Source organism: Channa argus, chromosome 3, assembly GCF_033026475.1.
Source record: "Channa argus isolate prfri chromosome 3, Channa argus male v1.0, whole genome shotgun sequence".
Taxonomy (NCBI): Eukaryota; Metazoa; Chordata; class Actinopteri; order Anabantiformes; family Channidae; genus Channa; species Channa argus.
This window is the reverse complement of record NC_090199.1, coordinates 356602-370546: the sequence shown is the minus strand read 5'-3', so window position 1 is coordinate 370546 and position 13945 is coordinate 356602. Positions and strand designations below refer to the sequence as shown.

The following is a 13945-nucleotide window of genomic DNA, read 5'->3' as shown; positions in this document are numbered from 1 at the left end:
GGAAGACACACAGCTTCAAAGCCAGGGACACCTGCAGAAAGGGACAGAGAGACGGAGACAGAGAAGGACGAAGACAACTACGGGAGAAAACACACAGAGTTAATGTCATTCAATGGTGACGATTGTGGTGTGAGAGGAGAGGAGAGAGGGACAAGAGGAGGAAAGGAGCTCAGTGCATTGGGGGGTGGGTCCCCCAGCAGTCTAAGCCTATGGCAGCATAACTATAACTAACTATAAGCTTTATCAAAGAAGAAGGTTTTGAGCCTAGACTTAAAACTATTATACTATATATTTTACTCTAAATGTGGTCAAATGAAACTAAGATGTGTTTGCACTGAGATATATGCAGATATGACAATGTTTTGTGCCAACTATTAATATATTGGTTTTTTAATAGTCATGTATTTATCCTTTTATTTAATAGGATTTAAACTATTTGCTGTCATTTTATTGTCACTGTGATATGAATTGTTCGTGATTTATGTAAAAGTGTCCTTTCTTTATAAACACATTCATAAATATGAATTTTATTCAGTTAAACAGTGAAATATTGAGTTAAAGTATTAGTACACAAACAATACTCTGTAGCGCGTACTTCCGGACCAGCACGGGGCGGTGGCGGCTATTGCTCCAGCCTTTAGCGAACTGTCATGGCGGCTCCCTGTCAGAGCTGCGCTTTACGGTGAAACAAACAAACGGGATGACTTGACGTGAGAACCACACTTGTCTGAGGTGAGTTAACAGATGGGGGCCCAACCACGCTTCGCCTCGAACCGGGTTAGTGAGTCTGGTCGGTTTTACACGGTCAGTTGTGGTCTCTAACGTTTGTCCTGACCCGTCCACCAGACATAAATGTCGTGTTTTGGGGCCGTGAGGTTAAAACAATCTTCACAAAACGAACGGATCGCTAGTGAAGTGTTGTGTTTTTCTTTCGAATTAGGCGTTGAAAGAATCCACCGTCTTCCTGTGACAGAATCATAAACGGGATTTTATTAAAATGTGCTTTAAATGTGCTTTTTGCTCCCTGTTTTTGTTTCTAATACACAGCACATTTTACACATTGGTCTGAAAGGTTCATTTAATTTCTGATTTGTACAAACAGTAAACACTAGAAAACTGGGCAGTATAACAAAAAGTACAACGTTTTCGGCTTTGGGAGATTTGTCCTGTAAACTTGGTTCTCGTAGAATCGACCAGCCTGCTGTGAGAAGTACACACAATTAATTATTTTTCAAATCTGCATTAAAATTATTACTTTTTTAAATCAAAGTGTAATAAAAGTATTTCCCCGTGATCTCTGAAAGTTCACCTGTCCTGACACTGCAGGTATGAATGTGATGTCATCAGTGATGCGGGGCGCCCGGCGGCTCGCCCATGCTGACCCAGCTCTGCTCAATACCTGCCTGTCTCCATCCTTTATCTGCCCCGCTCGAAGCCCCGCCCCCCTGCTCACCTGTCCGATCAACAGGAAGTACGCCTTCAAACAGGTGAGTCAAACAAAAACACATCTCAGAACCACTGTCCATGAAGACAGAATGATTCGTGGATGTTTTTTTACTAGAAACAATTCTTTTTTTACAGTTTTTTTATTCATTTAAGAAACTAAGTATTTTATGTGTTGTAATAATGAACATATACCGTGATGTACACAGTTTAAAGAACAGAAGAACCAGAAGGTCAAATCTAAAGTGGACAAACAGGAAGTGGAGATCCGACAGAGGATGACAGTGGCGGCTCTTGCCAAGGCCATGAACAAAGACTTTGGTAAGAAACAAAAAACAAAAAAAGACTCTAGTTTTTGTCATCAGATCATCAGGCACTGCTGAATAAAGTTTTTTTTTTTTGTTAAATTTAAGATCACGTGGTGGAGGCTCTTCTGAACACCTCAGTGGATCTGGAATCTCTGGAACCGGACTCAGTTCTTGAGGAGAAGTGGATTAAGAAGGTGGTGACTCAGTCTGGGATGAAGTTTAGATGGGCTAAACTGAGTGAGAGAAAAGAGAGACCTAACAGAGATGTCCACAGGAGGTAACAGAGACATTGTCCTGAAGATGATGTCTACCACCCGACAAATCCGATCACAGCTACTAATCGACAGATCACAGCAGTTTTGTAAGTTCTCTCTGACCTCTGACCCCTCAGACCCCCAGCAGACCCTTCCAACCTGTTGCCTCGGCCCCCGGTGGTCACCATCATGGGGCACGTGGATCACGGTAAGACCACCCTGCTGGATAGTCTGAGGAAGAGCCAGATTGTCTCCACTGAGGCCGGAGGCATCACGCAGCACATCGGAGCCTTTCTAGGTAACAACACACCTGTTCACTCCCACCTGCTAGTTAACAAAATGTTCAAGCAGAGATTTACATTAAAACGATACTAATATTTAGGGATGTGCTAATTACACTTTTACACGAATACTTACATCTGAGTACTTGCTGATAACTAGTACCAATGCAAGTATTATACTGAAGTACTACTTCCTGGTAAAATGTTAGTTTGAAACAGCTGCAAGAATTGTAGTTTTATTTAAATGTAGCTTAACAGTCGATTTCCTGAGTAGTTGTGATGGTAAAGTGATTTGAATTATCTATTAACCTAATGTTAATGTAAATATTTGATTTTTTTAGATTTGACGAGCTGACTTGTTTTTAACTAATTTAAAAAAATTCATATTGACTATTTGTTAATTATTTAATCTCTTTTATGACACAAGAACAAATGTTTGATGTTCATGTTGACAATAATGTTTCTAAACAACCCAATGGGGTTTATTTCCTTCCAGTCCAGTTGCCTTCAGGTGAGAAAATCACCTTTCTGGACACCCCAGGTCACGCTGCCTTCTCTTCCATGAGAGCCCGCGGAACAAATGCCACCGACATTGTGATCCTGGTGGTCGCGGCCGACGATGGCGTCATGAACCAGACGGTCGAGTCCATCCAGCATGCCAAGAGAGCAGGAGGCAAGAGCTGCACCTTTCAGTCACAGCAGAGACTCAGCGCTTCTGTCATTTCTACTGTATTACTCAATTTCTGCTGTTTCAGTTCCGATGATCGTGGCGGTGAATAAGTGTGATAAACCTCAGGCTGACCCTCAGAGAGTCAAACAGGAGCTGCTCGCCCACGATGTTGTTTGCGAGGAGTTTGGAGGAGATGTTCAAGCCATTCACATCTCTGCTCTGAAGGTACAGGAAGCAAGAACTGTTCCTTGATCATGAGTCATCAGTCTGTTCCCAGTGGAACACAAACTAAATAAAATTCACAGATTATTAATCAGTAAATTATGTTATTAACAGTTTGGTTTATTCTTAAACAAGACTAGGTAATGGACTAGATATGTAGATGGAAGAAATATTTCAAGAAGAAAGAAGAAAGGAATAAATTAACATTCTGAGAAAAAAAGACGTGCAAGAAAATGTAACGCTGAAGTTCTAAATTCTAATCTGGACTTCGGTTATTAACAAAAAACACTAAATTTTTCAAAGAAATAAATCGTTATTTTGAGAAAAGTTTTGAGTCTTTTGAGAAAGAAAATTGTAATGTTTCAATAAAAAAATACAAATAAATTCAAAAATATCTTTGAGAAAAAAAAATAATTTGAGTACAAGATAAATTTGTTTTAAAATTTTCAAAGCATTTTGAGAAAATAAATCACAACATTTGAAGCGGTACAGAAGGAAGTACCATGTTTAAAGAATAAGGACAATAAAATAATATTTATTGGAAAAAATAAATTAATGTATTAAAGAATTCATAATGTTTTGAAGTTATAACTTTTTAATAAAGAACAACATTTTCAAGAACAAAGTCAATCTATTTAAAAAAAATATTTAGACAAAAAATTTTAATCAATAAAACAAAGTCCAAATATTTTGGGAAAGATTTAATATTATGGGATATTATAGTAAAGGTCTTATTATTGTGAAAACATTTTGGAGAAAAATAAAAAAGAAAGGACAAAAGCCGTTGGGCTGAGCTCCTACAGCTGGAGCTACAGCTACAGATCAGTTACTTTCGTGTGTTCCATTTGGCTGTGTTGGTGCCACTTGTTTATGTAGCAGTAGGAGTGAGACCACCTTAAATATAAGCCAGCTCGGCTGATTGACAGATGATAGGTTGGGCGGTGAGCAAGAGAGTTACATTCAATGGAAATGTTTGATTGAACAGTCGTGAAGAGGAAAAATCAGCCGTCATGTCTGATGTGATTACATTGGCCTGTTTTACGTTAAACCTCACCAGAATATTTCTTATCACGAACCTTGTGTTTGGATTCGCACAGTCAATGAGCGTCATCTGGTTTGTTTACTGTGCATTAGTCGTTACTGTTTATCCTCGTTGATATTATGACGATAAACGACTAACCTGTAGCCGGGGCCAAGCCCACTGGCCTCGCGCTCACAGCGTTACTGCTGTCAGGGCTGTAAGACGTGGGAAACAGTGTCTGCAGGCGTGTACTAACAGCCTTTTAAAGACAGAGCTAGTTCTGTGTGATGTCATGTTGATGATGTCGTGGTGATGTCATGTTGTTGCTGTCAGGGTGACAACCTGCTGGCTCTGGCTGAGGCCACAGTAACACTGGCAGAGGTTTTGGAACTGACAGCAGAGCCAAACGGCCTGGTGGAGGGTGTTGTCATTGAGAGTCGGACCGACAAAGGCAAAGGGTGAGTCATCCTAGTTCTACAGGTTTTAGGCATTCTACTATAAGGCTGGTTCTACAAGTCTAGATGTGCTTGTACCTCTGGTTATGTAAAGTCTGATATAAGGACCCAGTTTGACCCGGTATGTCTCTTTAGTCCTGTGACGACAGCCATTGTCCAGCGGGGGACGGTCAAGCGAGGATGTGTTCTGGTGGCGGGAAAGACCTGGGGGAAAGTCCGGTTCCTGTTTGATGAGAATGGGAAAGTGTTGACGGAGGCCTCGCCAAGCTCTGCGGTGGAGGTGGTCGGCTGGAAGGAACTGCCCTCAGCCGGAGATGTGATCCTGGAGGTCGAGTCTGAGGTGAGGACAAAATTACCTGGACCTGGACTCGGGTCTGAAGCTGATGTCTGATAAGGACAGTTCAGTTGACAGTCCATCTGTGAAACTATCAACTAACAGCAGAAGTGGGCACAGAGTTTGACAGATCACAGTTGAAAGTAATGGTTTCCGTGAACCCAATATTGATTCACTGTTAATGTTAGTTTTATCTTTTTACTTGACATGATTTATTCTGGTTTAACTTGTATATAGTTTTTTAAATTTTGTTTGTATTTGAATTATTATTGTTATCTTTTTAAACACTAAAATATTAATGAATAATGAAAAGTTTTATTTTAATTTAACAAAATCAAAAAGGGAAAATTACCATCTAATTAACTTAAAAACAGTGATTATTATTTTACTACCATTAACACGTCTTAATAGTTTTTTCTGTTTTGTTGGAAACTAAATAAAAGTCCCGCTGACTTATTTGTGGTGAGCATTACAGTGATTACAGGTATTTAATGTACGTCTCTGTAGTGTAAATATTTCTAATAACTGGTCATAATGGGTTTACCTGCTGCTTCTCTAATGAACATGTTCCTCCTCCTTTGGCCGTGCAGCAGCGAGCGAGGGAGGTGGTGGAGTGGAGGACGTATGAGGAGGAGCAGCAGAAGCTGCAGGAGGAGCAGAGCCTCATCGAGCTCAAACAGAAACTCCACTTGGAGGAGTACAAGAGGGAGCGTGCGGAGCTGGCTCACCTGAGCTGGAGGCAGAGGAAGTCGGCTCTGTACCAGGCCAACAAGACCAAGTTCTCTGTAAGGCCGAGCGAGAGGACGGAGAGAGAGGGGCCGAGCCTGCCGCTCATCATCAAAGGTACGCTGTGCACTGATAGGCTGATCCTGGCGTGATGTCCTCAGGTGCTGCTCCATGACTGTCCTCTGACGTTTCACCCATAGGTGACGTGGATGGGTCGGTGGAGGCCATCCTGAACATCCTGGACACTTATGATGCTCAGCGGCAGTGTGAGATGGACGTCGTTCACTTTGGCATCGGAGACGTGTCTGAGAGCGACGTCAACATGGCCGAAACCTTCAGAGGTACTATTCTCATGGTAGAAAGGTGTTTGTGCTACCTGCTCGGTCACTGCTGACAAGTTGTTGATGTTTAACAGGTTTTCACGCTGGTGTGGTCGTCAGGTTGACTTGGATTTTTGCTGCTTTGTATGTTACTGTCAGTCGCTTTGTAAAACATCATCTGGTAAATGACTAAATGTAAAAGATATTATCCAGTCTATGTGAAAAAATAGTCAAAATCAGTTTAGTAAATCTGTACACGTAAAAGTAGAAATGTTTGGTGTCATTTTTTCTGAGAACTGGACGAGTGGCTGCAGCTGATTATTTCTAAACCTGGAGCTTCTGAGTTTCCAGGTCTGTTTCTGCTTTTAAAGACATGTTTCTGACTCTTCTGCTCAGGTTCGATCTATGGCTTCAACGTTGGCGCCAGCAGCTCGGTCCGGCAGCTGGCAACAAAGAGAGGCATCCCGCTCCATCTGCACAGCATCATCTACAAACTGATCGACAAGCTGAAAGATGAGCTGAGCAGCAAACTGCCAGCACAGGTCTCAGAGAATGTCGTCGGTGAGTAACAAAGTTAAATACTCACAGGTTAACATGATCTCTTTTCTTATATAGAGACATAGAGGTATCCCATCAGGTATTTTGTTTTTGGACTGTTGCACACACAACTGTGGAAGGATCGCATCAACAGTTCCAGAAAAAATAACTAGGTTATATTACAGCAGTACTATAAAAAGTAATCTGTGTTAGGTAACTAACAGACTGTCTAATGTCGTGTGACAGGGCGACTGTGGCACAGGAAGGTAGAGCGGTTGTCCACCAATCTCACAGTTGTTGGTTCAATCCCCGGCTCCTCCAGTCACATGTCGAAGTGTCCTTGAGCAAGACACTGAACCCCAACTTAGTTGCTCCCGGTGAGCGTTGGTCAGCTGCATAGCAGCTCCCCCATCGGTGTATGAATGTGTGTGTGTGACTGTGAGTGTGAATGGGTAAATAAGAAGCAGTGTAAAGCGCTTTGAAAAAGCGTTATATAAGTGCAGACCATTTACCATTTACACCTTCACATTCTCCACTGTGTAAGGATGTTCTGAAACTTTGTGGTAAAACCTAGTGAACTAGAATTAGGACAGGATTACTCTTTTTGTCTCTGCTGGTCCAGGTGAGGCCAAGGTCCTCGCCATGTTTGACGTAACTGTGGGAAAGAAGAAGGTTCCTGTGGCTGGCTGTCGGGTCCAGAAAGGTCAGCTGGACCGGAGACTGAAGTTCAGACTCATCAGAGGACGAGACACCATCTGGGAGGGTACGTGAGACCTGGACCAGACCAAAACCTGGTACCTTAGGGACACATTTTCTCACGTGTTTTACTCGAGTGTTGTCTGAAGTTTTAAACTTTGTTTTGCTTAGTAAATCTAAGCAGTTAATGGGAAGCACATCAGATCCTTTTTTAAACAAATATTTTAAAGGGCCAGGAGAAAAACATCTAACTTTTAAGGCAGAATGTTGTCTTAGGTGCTACTCAATGCAGGAGTTCATGTTTTATTATATATGTATTATACTTTATTCATGATTCGGTGTTCAAGCATTTTCAAAAATGTGAATTATGACCAGATTATGTGAATCTTTCTCCTTATTTAGGGGAAAAAGCATGCAGCCTCTTAGCTCCAGCAGCACCACACCTCTATGTGTCTGAGTAGCTTGTGGCCTAAATGTTTTGTTTTCATATCTTTCTTTGGAGTTGTAAATTACTGAACTAATGTACAGTGTCTTATTATTCCACTGGAATTTCTCTAATTTAATTTCAGTACTGTAAGCAGTGCCATATTTACAGTTTTAGCCTACAAGATGTTTTTGTTTTTTTTTAAATCTTAAACCAGAACAGGTGTTCTGACCACCTCGCCTTATTTAAAAGACGTTCTCCAACATTACAGTGGTGTTCCCTGCAGGTTCCTTGGCGACGCTGAAACAGCACAAAGACGACGTGCAGACCGTGAAGACAGGGATGGACTGCGGACTCTCTCTGGAAGGGGACTTCTCCTTCAGACCCGGCGATGTCATTGTCTGTTTTGAGGAGCTAAACTCTCCACAGGCCACTACTTGGGACCCCGGCTTCTAACCACAGCTTCCCATCATGCTCAGTTTGTTCTGAGGCTCAGGGTGGATGGTTTAATTTCTCACAGTAGCAGGACATTTGAGTGACTGTAAATGAGAATTTTTCTCTGGTGGCGACTGAATGTTCAGACAGGTGTAAAACGTGTCAGTCACAATGTGAAAAAGCTTTTTAGTTTCAGAGACATTTTATTTAAAGTTCAGGAACAATCCATTTAACATGAAGGAGACATCTTCTCATACAGAATACCAAATAAACACGTGACTGGTAAAAACACCTGATTTGTTGACTAAGTTCTGTTACAGTCTGCTGACTGATAATATTCAGATTTTGTCAGAACAAAACTCAAAATGTCTTGTTTTAAAATAAAGGTGTTTGAGTTACAAAATATCTACAAATTTCAGAAAAAAAAAAAGTTTAAGGTTTAAAAAAAGTCACCACTTACAATTAAGTAGCAAAGCAATGTAGTTCATGTAATCAGGATGCAGGGGTCAAAAAATGAGATTACTTGAAAGTGGCTTTAACACATTTACAATTAGCTGTTTAGCAGACGCTTTTATCCAAAGGGCCTTACAAGCAAGTAGCAGACAAAAGCAGCTCAAAGAAACAGGTCCGTCTGATCTGACCGAGACAGAAATTCTGACTGTTTCTTTGAAAGCCCTGACCTCCTTACTTCCTCCTGCTCTTGCCTGGTTTGGTGAGCAACGCTGGGTTAATCTGATCTGTGGTCAGTCCTTTGACAGAGAAGAGGCGGGCGGCGCGCTCTGACAGCGTTCCTCCACACTTCATCCCTCGAGATATCAGTTCCTCCTTCAGGACATCCAGACCCAGAGACTCCAGCTGGTGCACAGATGACACTGAAGAGAGATCGAGGGGCGGTCGACCCTGCTGCTGCTGCAACACACAAGTTAAAGGTTCATGTTCCACCAGAGACATTATCATTTACACACATTTCATTTATCCTTTATCCTGTGAGTTTATCCTGACAGGACTGAGATGCTGGGAAAGTCCTTGAATTCAAACAAAGCTGTAGAAGACAACTAGGGGGTACCTTTAATCTCTTCTGACTTTACAGTTTCAGTATGTAAACAAACAAAGCCTGTGCTAAGTTTTACTTTGGTTATCCTATTATCAGTGCATTCTGGAAGGAGGTGGAGAATGAAGTGGGTGGATTGAAGTTCACTCAGACCAACAAATTAAGGAGGAGAGTTTAAAAACTATGATGAGTCACAGCTGGATAGGCTCCAATAATGGGAAGCACATGGGGTTAGCGACACATTATGCCGCAACTGTGAATCCAGTTATGACAAGAACAGAGGAAATATCAGATTTCCATGATCATTTATTAAATTTCCGAGTATCAGGGAGCCAATTATTAATATGCAGGAGACTTCTGTATGTTCCAGGACATTAGATGCGTAAGTGTGGACATTTCTGTTATGATCTTGGTCTACTTCAGAAATGTTACACTCCTAGTAATGTGTATATATAACATCTACAAAACTAAAAACTGGAAATCGATTTTCTGTTATGAATTAAATGATTAATCAGCTGACTGATAATGACAATAATAAACTATCGATTTGTGATAACAGTAATTCATTATATCCATGACATTTTAATTTGTATGATTTTAGTTTCAGACTCAGATGTGCAAATTCTGTTTGGTATTAGAAACAAATTAACTTTTTGCCTTAAATTATTTTTTTCCCCTTAGTGTCATTATTGTTGTTACTGTGTAACTTTGAATTAAACAATTTTCCTCTCAATATTTGAGCTTATTCCTGTGTTAAAATCATCTGTCATCCTGACAAAAACTAACTGTAGAGATGGAAATTACCAACCTGCTGCTGAGAAGAACTGCTGGACTCTTCTGACGGTCTGGACATCTGGTCTGTGCAGGTCTCAGCGGGTCTGCCGATTGTACAGGGCTCTGTGGAGGGGTCAGCGGGACCCCCGTCTGCGCAGGGCTCTGTGCAGGGCTCAGCGGGACCCCCGTCTGCGCAGGGCTCTGTGCAGGGCTCAGCGGGACCCCCGTCTGCGCAGGGCTCTGTGCAGGGCTCAGCGGGACCCCCGTCTGCGCAGGGCTCTGTGCAGGGCTCAGCGGGACCCCCGTCTGCGCAGGGCTCAGCGGGACCCCCGTCTGCGCAGGGCTCAGCGGGACCCCCGTCTGCGCAGGGCTCAGCGGGACCCCCGTCTGCGCAGGGCTCAGCGGGACCCCCGTCTGCGCAGGGCTCAGCGGGACCCCCGTCTGCGCAGGGCTCAGCGGGACCCCCGTCTGCGCAGGGCTCAGCGGGACTCTGGTCTGTGCTGGGCTCTGAGGATTTAGGACTGTGGTGAGTAGGGGATGAGCTGTGGTCAGAGGCAAAAGAGGAGCTGGAAGAAATCATTAATATATTAGAAATAAGGGAGTTAACAGTTCCTCTCCATCATCACCTTAGTGCTGCTCAAATTGGGTTTTCTCTATAAATCTGCACAGTCTTGACTTTGTTACATAAAATGCCTTGTGATGACATCTTGACTGTTGTGAATTGGTGCTATATAAATAAAGTTGAATTGAATTGGAAACAGTGAGTCTGATGTCTGGTGGAGCTGATCTTTACCTGCTGCTCTGTTCGGGCTCTGCCTCCTCTCTCTGTGTTGTCATGTTGACTGTAGTTCCACATCGCAAGGAGGATGTTGATGGGCAATCTTCATCTTCATCATCCTCTGAGCTCAGGAGTTCCAACCCTGTCCTGTAACCATGACAACAGATTTAAAAACAAAACGTCTCCTTCCAAATTAGCTCATATTTCAAAATAAGTCATTTTCCTCCTGTTATTGTAGTTGATGTTTTAAGAAACATAACAAAAAATAGTTAAATGAAATGTTTAATTTTAACTTTAGACAAGTTTAGATACTTCAGTTTCTGGTTGCTTGATTATTTTGGCCAAAAGTGTCACAGTAAACCTGAAATTATACAATCATCCCCAAATAACATCAAGTGGCGACTAAAAATTTTCAAGAAAACTGACAAACTCACCAGAGACATGCTGAAGTTTTTGCTGCCGTCATTCTCTTTTGCTTCTTCTTTTCTGGCCCCTGGCTCTGATCTGAGTTCAGTCTCTTTGCTGCCAAGACATCGTCCACCTTCACCTGACCGCTGGAAGATGCCTGCAGACCTTAAGAGCATTCACTGTTATAGCCTCAGTGATACTGGATATTCTGGACAAACATGACTGTTTAGCAGCTTCATAAAAAGGTTTTTTAAAGAATAAAAGAGGACAAAAACTTTAAAAAGTGCAGCATTCAGGAGAGAACATGGTACAACACAAAGAGCAAGTTTTAGTTTAATGAATCAGACACATGACAACGGGACTGTTATTTACCTTTGAGCACCGAGTCCTCAAGTCTTTCTGACAGGTCATGGCACTGCTGCTGGAATTGTGGATCTGTAAACTGGTGTTTGGGTTCGGACAGTTTCCTCTGGAGACGCTCCAGACGTCGCTGCTCCTTCTCTGCTTCTCTCTCCGCCTGCTTTTTCAGCCACTCTGCCATCCTAAAAACACCACCCAAAAAGAATTGTTTTTAAGACTTTTTTTTTGTAGAACACCTCAAAAACACTTGGGAGATAAAATCAGATGCCTAAACATTTTTACAAATTCGTGTTTCCGTCAGCCGTAAAATCATTTAATGTTCATATCAGTAAACTCTGACCTTGTACTTTCGTGGAACCCAAGTTAGATCTACTTGTCAAAATTGTTGCATTGTAGAAAAAATGTACATATAAAATTTACAATCTACATAATGAGAATGAAAAGAAAACTAGATTTGGCCTTAAAACAAACAGGAAGATAAAAACATTTAGCACAGCACACCAGTTTGTTGTTTATGGAGTTGGTCTCAGCCTCAGCAGTTACTCTGATGTAACCAAAATTCTGTGACTTCCTGACTTCTTACTCTTTCTCGTGGTTGACGTCTCGGAGTCGTCGTCCACTCAAATCTCTGCAGGCTTCGCGATTTGTTGTCTTTTCAATCTGAGCACCCAGAGCTCGCAGCATTGAACCAAACCCTAAAACATACAAACATCTGTTTTAGTCTCAGAGGTCCTGTTGGCTTCAAGGCACGAAAACATCTGGATCACTGAAGTTCCGGAGCCGACCTCCTTTGCCTCCACAGAGCCGAGGCTCCAGGTGATAAATGGCTCCATGCTGAATAGGATCCTCCAGAGCACACAGTCGGCCATTTGTGATGACGTAGAAATCGTTAGGAGAAACTCCCTGAAACACAAACACGCAGGAGCTTTTGTGTTGTTAGGCCTCATTAAACATTATAAATTAATGAAATAATGGCATTGATGGGTGAATGAAGCCTTATAAAGCATTGAGGCTCCCTTTCTTTTTGTACCGAAAATGATCTAAAGCTCTGTTGCTTCACTGTGAGGAGACACAGTGATGCCTGTTGGCAGACTGGAATTACAGCAGCTTTTCGACTTACATACATATTCAGTTATTTTTTATGCCATATTAGTGAAAACCCACATCTTGGAGCCTGCTTTTTTTGGTCTTTCTTCCTCTCAAAATTAACACATTTTTACATTTGAAACTAATAGAACCATTTCCAAAAGGCAAATGTATTGTAAATGCTTCGGGTTCCCAAGGATTTAAAGCAACGCAGAAAAAAGTGGACCAACATTAAAAACATAATACTCTAATAATAAAGAGTTTAGAAAACATTCAAAACCAGTTTCTGATCAATTTGTGTTTTATTCTGTTTGTAAATCATAGCTAACTAGCTTTAGCACTGGAGCTAACAGAGACGCTCCCGGACTAAAAACAAGAGATTATTTCTGTTTTGGCGCCTGGATTTGATGTGAAGTATTATTTTAAACTCACCTGCTCCTGGACGCACCGATACAGAACATCTCTGACAGCAGAACCATCTGGAAACAAGACGTTAGACAACCTGAGATTCGGAGCACTCACGAACACCTCCATGTTAACTGCGTCTCAAGTCGGTATTGCGCATGCGCTAGGTTCTGTTTAAAAAACAAAACAAAAAAAACTTTATTAACTTTTCGGAACTTGAGTCAGATTACACAATGAACTACATGATAAAACATGAAAGTAATACTAAAACGCAACAAAAAACGAATAAAAAAAATTATATGTCACTAATCATGTGTGTGTTACCCACATCACCAATAGTTAGAAAATGAGAAAGGTCCTAATAAAATAAGCCTATTTCACGAGGCTGGAAACTAGGAAAAATCTCCACAAAATTTGTGTTGGGAAAAATGTGTTTCAGCACAATAAAATTCAACTTTAATAAATTTTTACATCATAATATTTTTTTCTGAAAATCTAGCAGACAATTTGGAAATCTCAGTTACTATATACTTGTTTTTTTCTTACTAGGTAGGTTTTCTATTAGACATATTTTTCCTCCTTGTTACTCAGATTTTATTACTGGGTTTTCCTCCTATCACCACCTCCCACCGATGTTCTACTCGGTTCTACCAGAACACTAAATTCCCTCCGGTTCCACCTAAAAACCTTTTTCTCACAAATTTAACATAAAGATACATAAAGGTTTTGTTTTACTCTGTATTTTTGGTACTTTTGCACGGTAAAGTTTTTAGTTTATAAATTGTATAAATATTCACAGTATTAATATTTCTCCTGATAAAAACCATGAAAACATAGTGTATGACACAACTAAAGATGACTTTTTACCACACGTTTACACACTGTCTAAATCTGTGAGAACGGTATTAGTCAGAGGAGCTGCCCCGTCTCCGTGGCGCCGCTAGGCGACGCTCTGCA

The 13945-nt window shown here is 41.4% G+C and overlaps 2 protein-coding genes across 3 annotated transcripts; one reads left to right on the top strand and one right to left on the bottom strand.

Moving 5' to 3' along the window:
• Positions 1–578: 578 nt before the first annotated feature.
• mtif2 (mitochondrial translational initiation factor 2) lies at positions 579–9910 on the top strand. The gene is made up of 14 exons (XM_067497020.1): positions 579–732; positions 1327–1487; positions 1653–1764; positions 1857–2028; positions 2143–2303; positions 2783–2959; positions 3042–3181; positions 4533–4657; positions 4790–4994; positions 5579–5831; positions 5915–6055; positions 6431–6595; positions 7194–7334; positions 7978–9910. The coding sequence occupies exons 2-14, from the start codon at positions 1329–1331 to the stop codon at positions 8145–8147; spliced, it is 2121 nt and encodes a 706-aa protein (XP_067353121.1). The 5' UTR covers positions 579–732; positions 1327–1328; the 3' UTR covers positions 8148–9910.
• Positions 8310–13158, bottom strand: sde2 (SDE2 telomere maintenance homolog (S. pombe)). Of its 2 annotated transcripts, none has more exons than XM_067497030.1 (8): positions 13016–13158; positions 12283–12400; positions 12081–12192; positions 11510–11679; positions 11164–11302; positions 10745–10876; positions 9986–10517; positions 8310–9035 (listed from the first exon to the last, which is right to left on the bottom strand). In XM_067497030.1, exons 1-8 carry the CDS (start codon positions 13115–13117, stop codon positions 8811–8813), a joined length of 1530 nt encoding a protein of 509 aa, XP_067353131.1. In that variant the 5' UTR covers positions 13118–13158; the 3' UTR covers positions 8310–8810. The 2 variants fall into 2 exon arrangements, with proteins under 2 accessions (XP_067353131.1, XP_067353132.1); XM_067497031.1 differs by having other exon boundaries at positions 8310–9032.
• Positions 13159–13945: the final 787 nt, after the last annotated feature.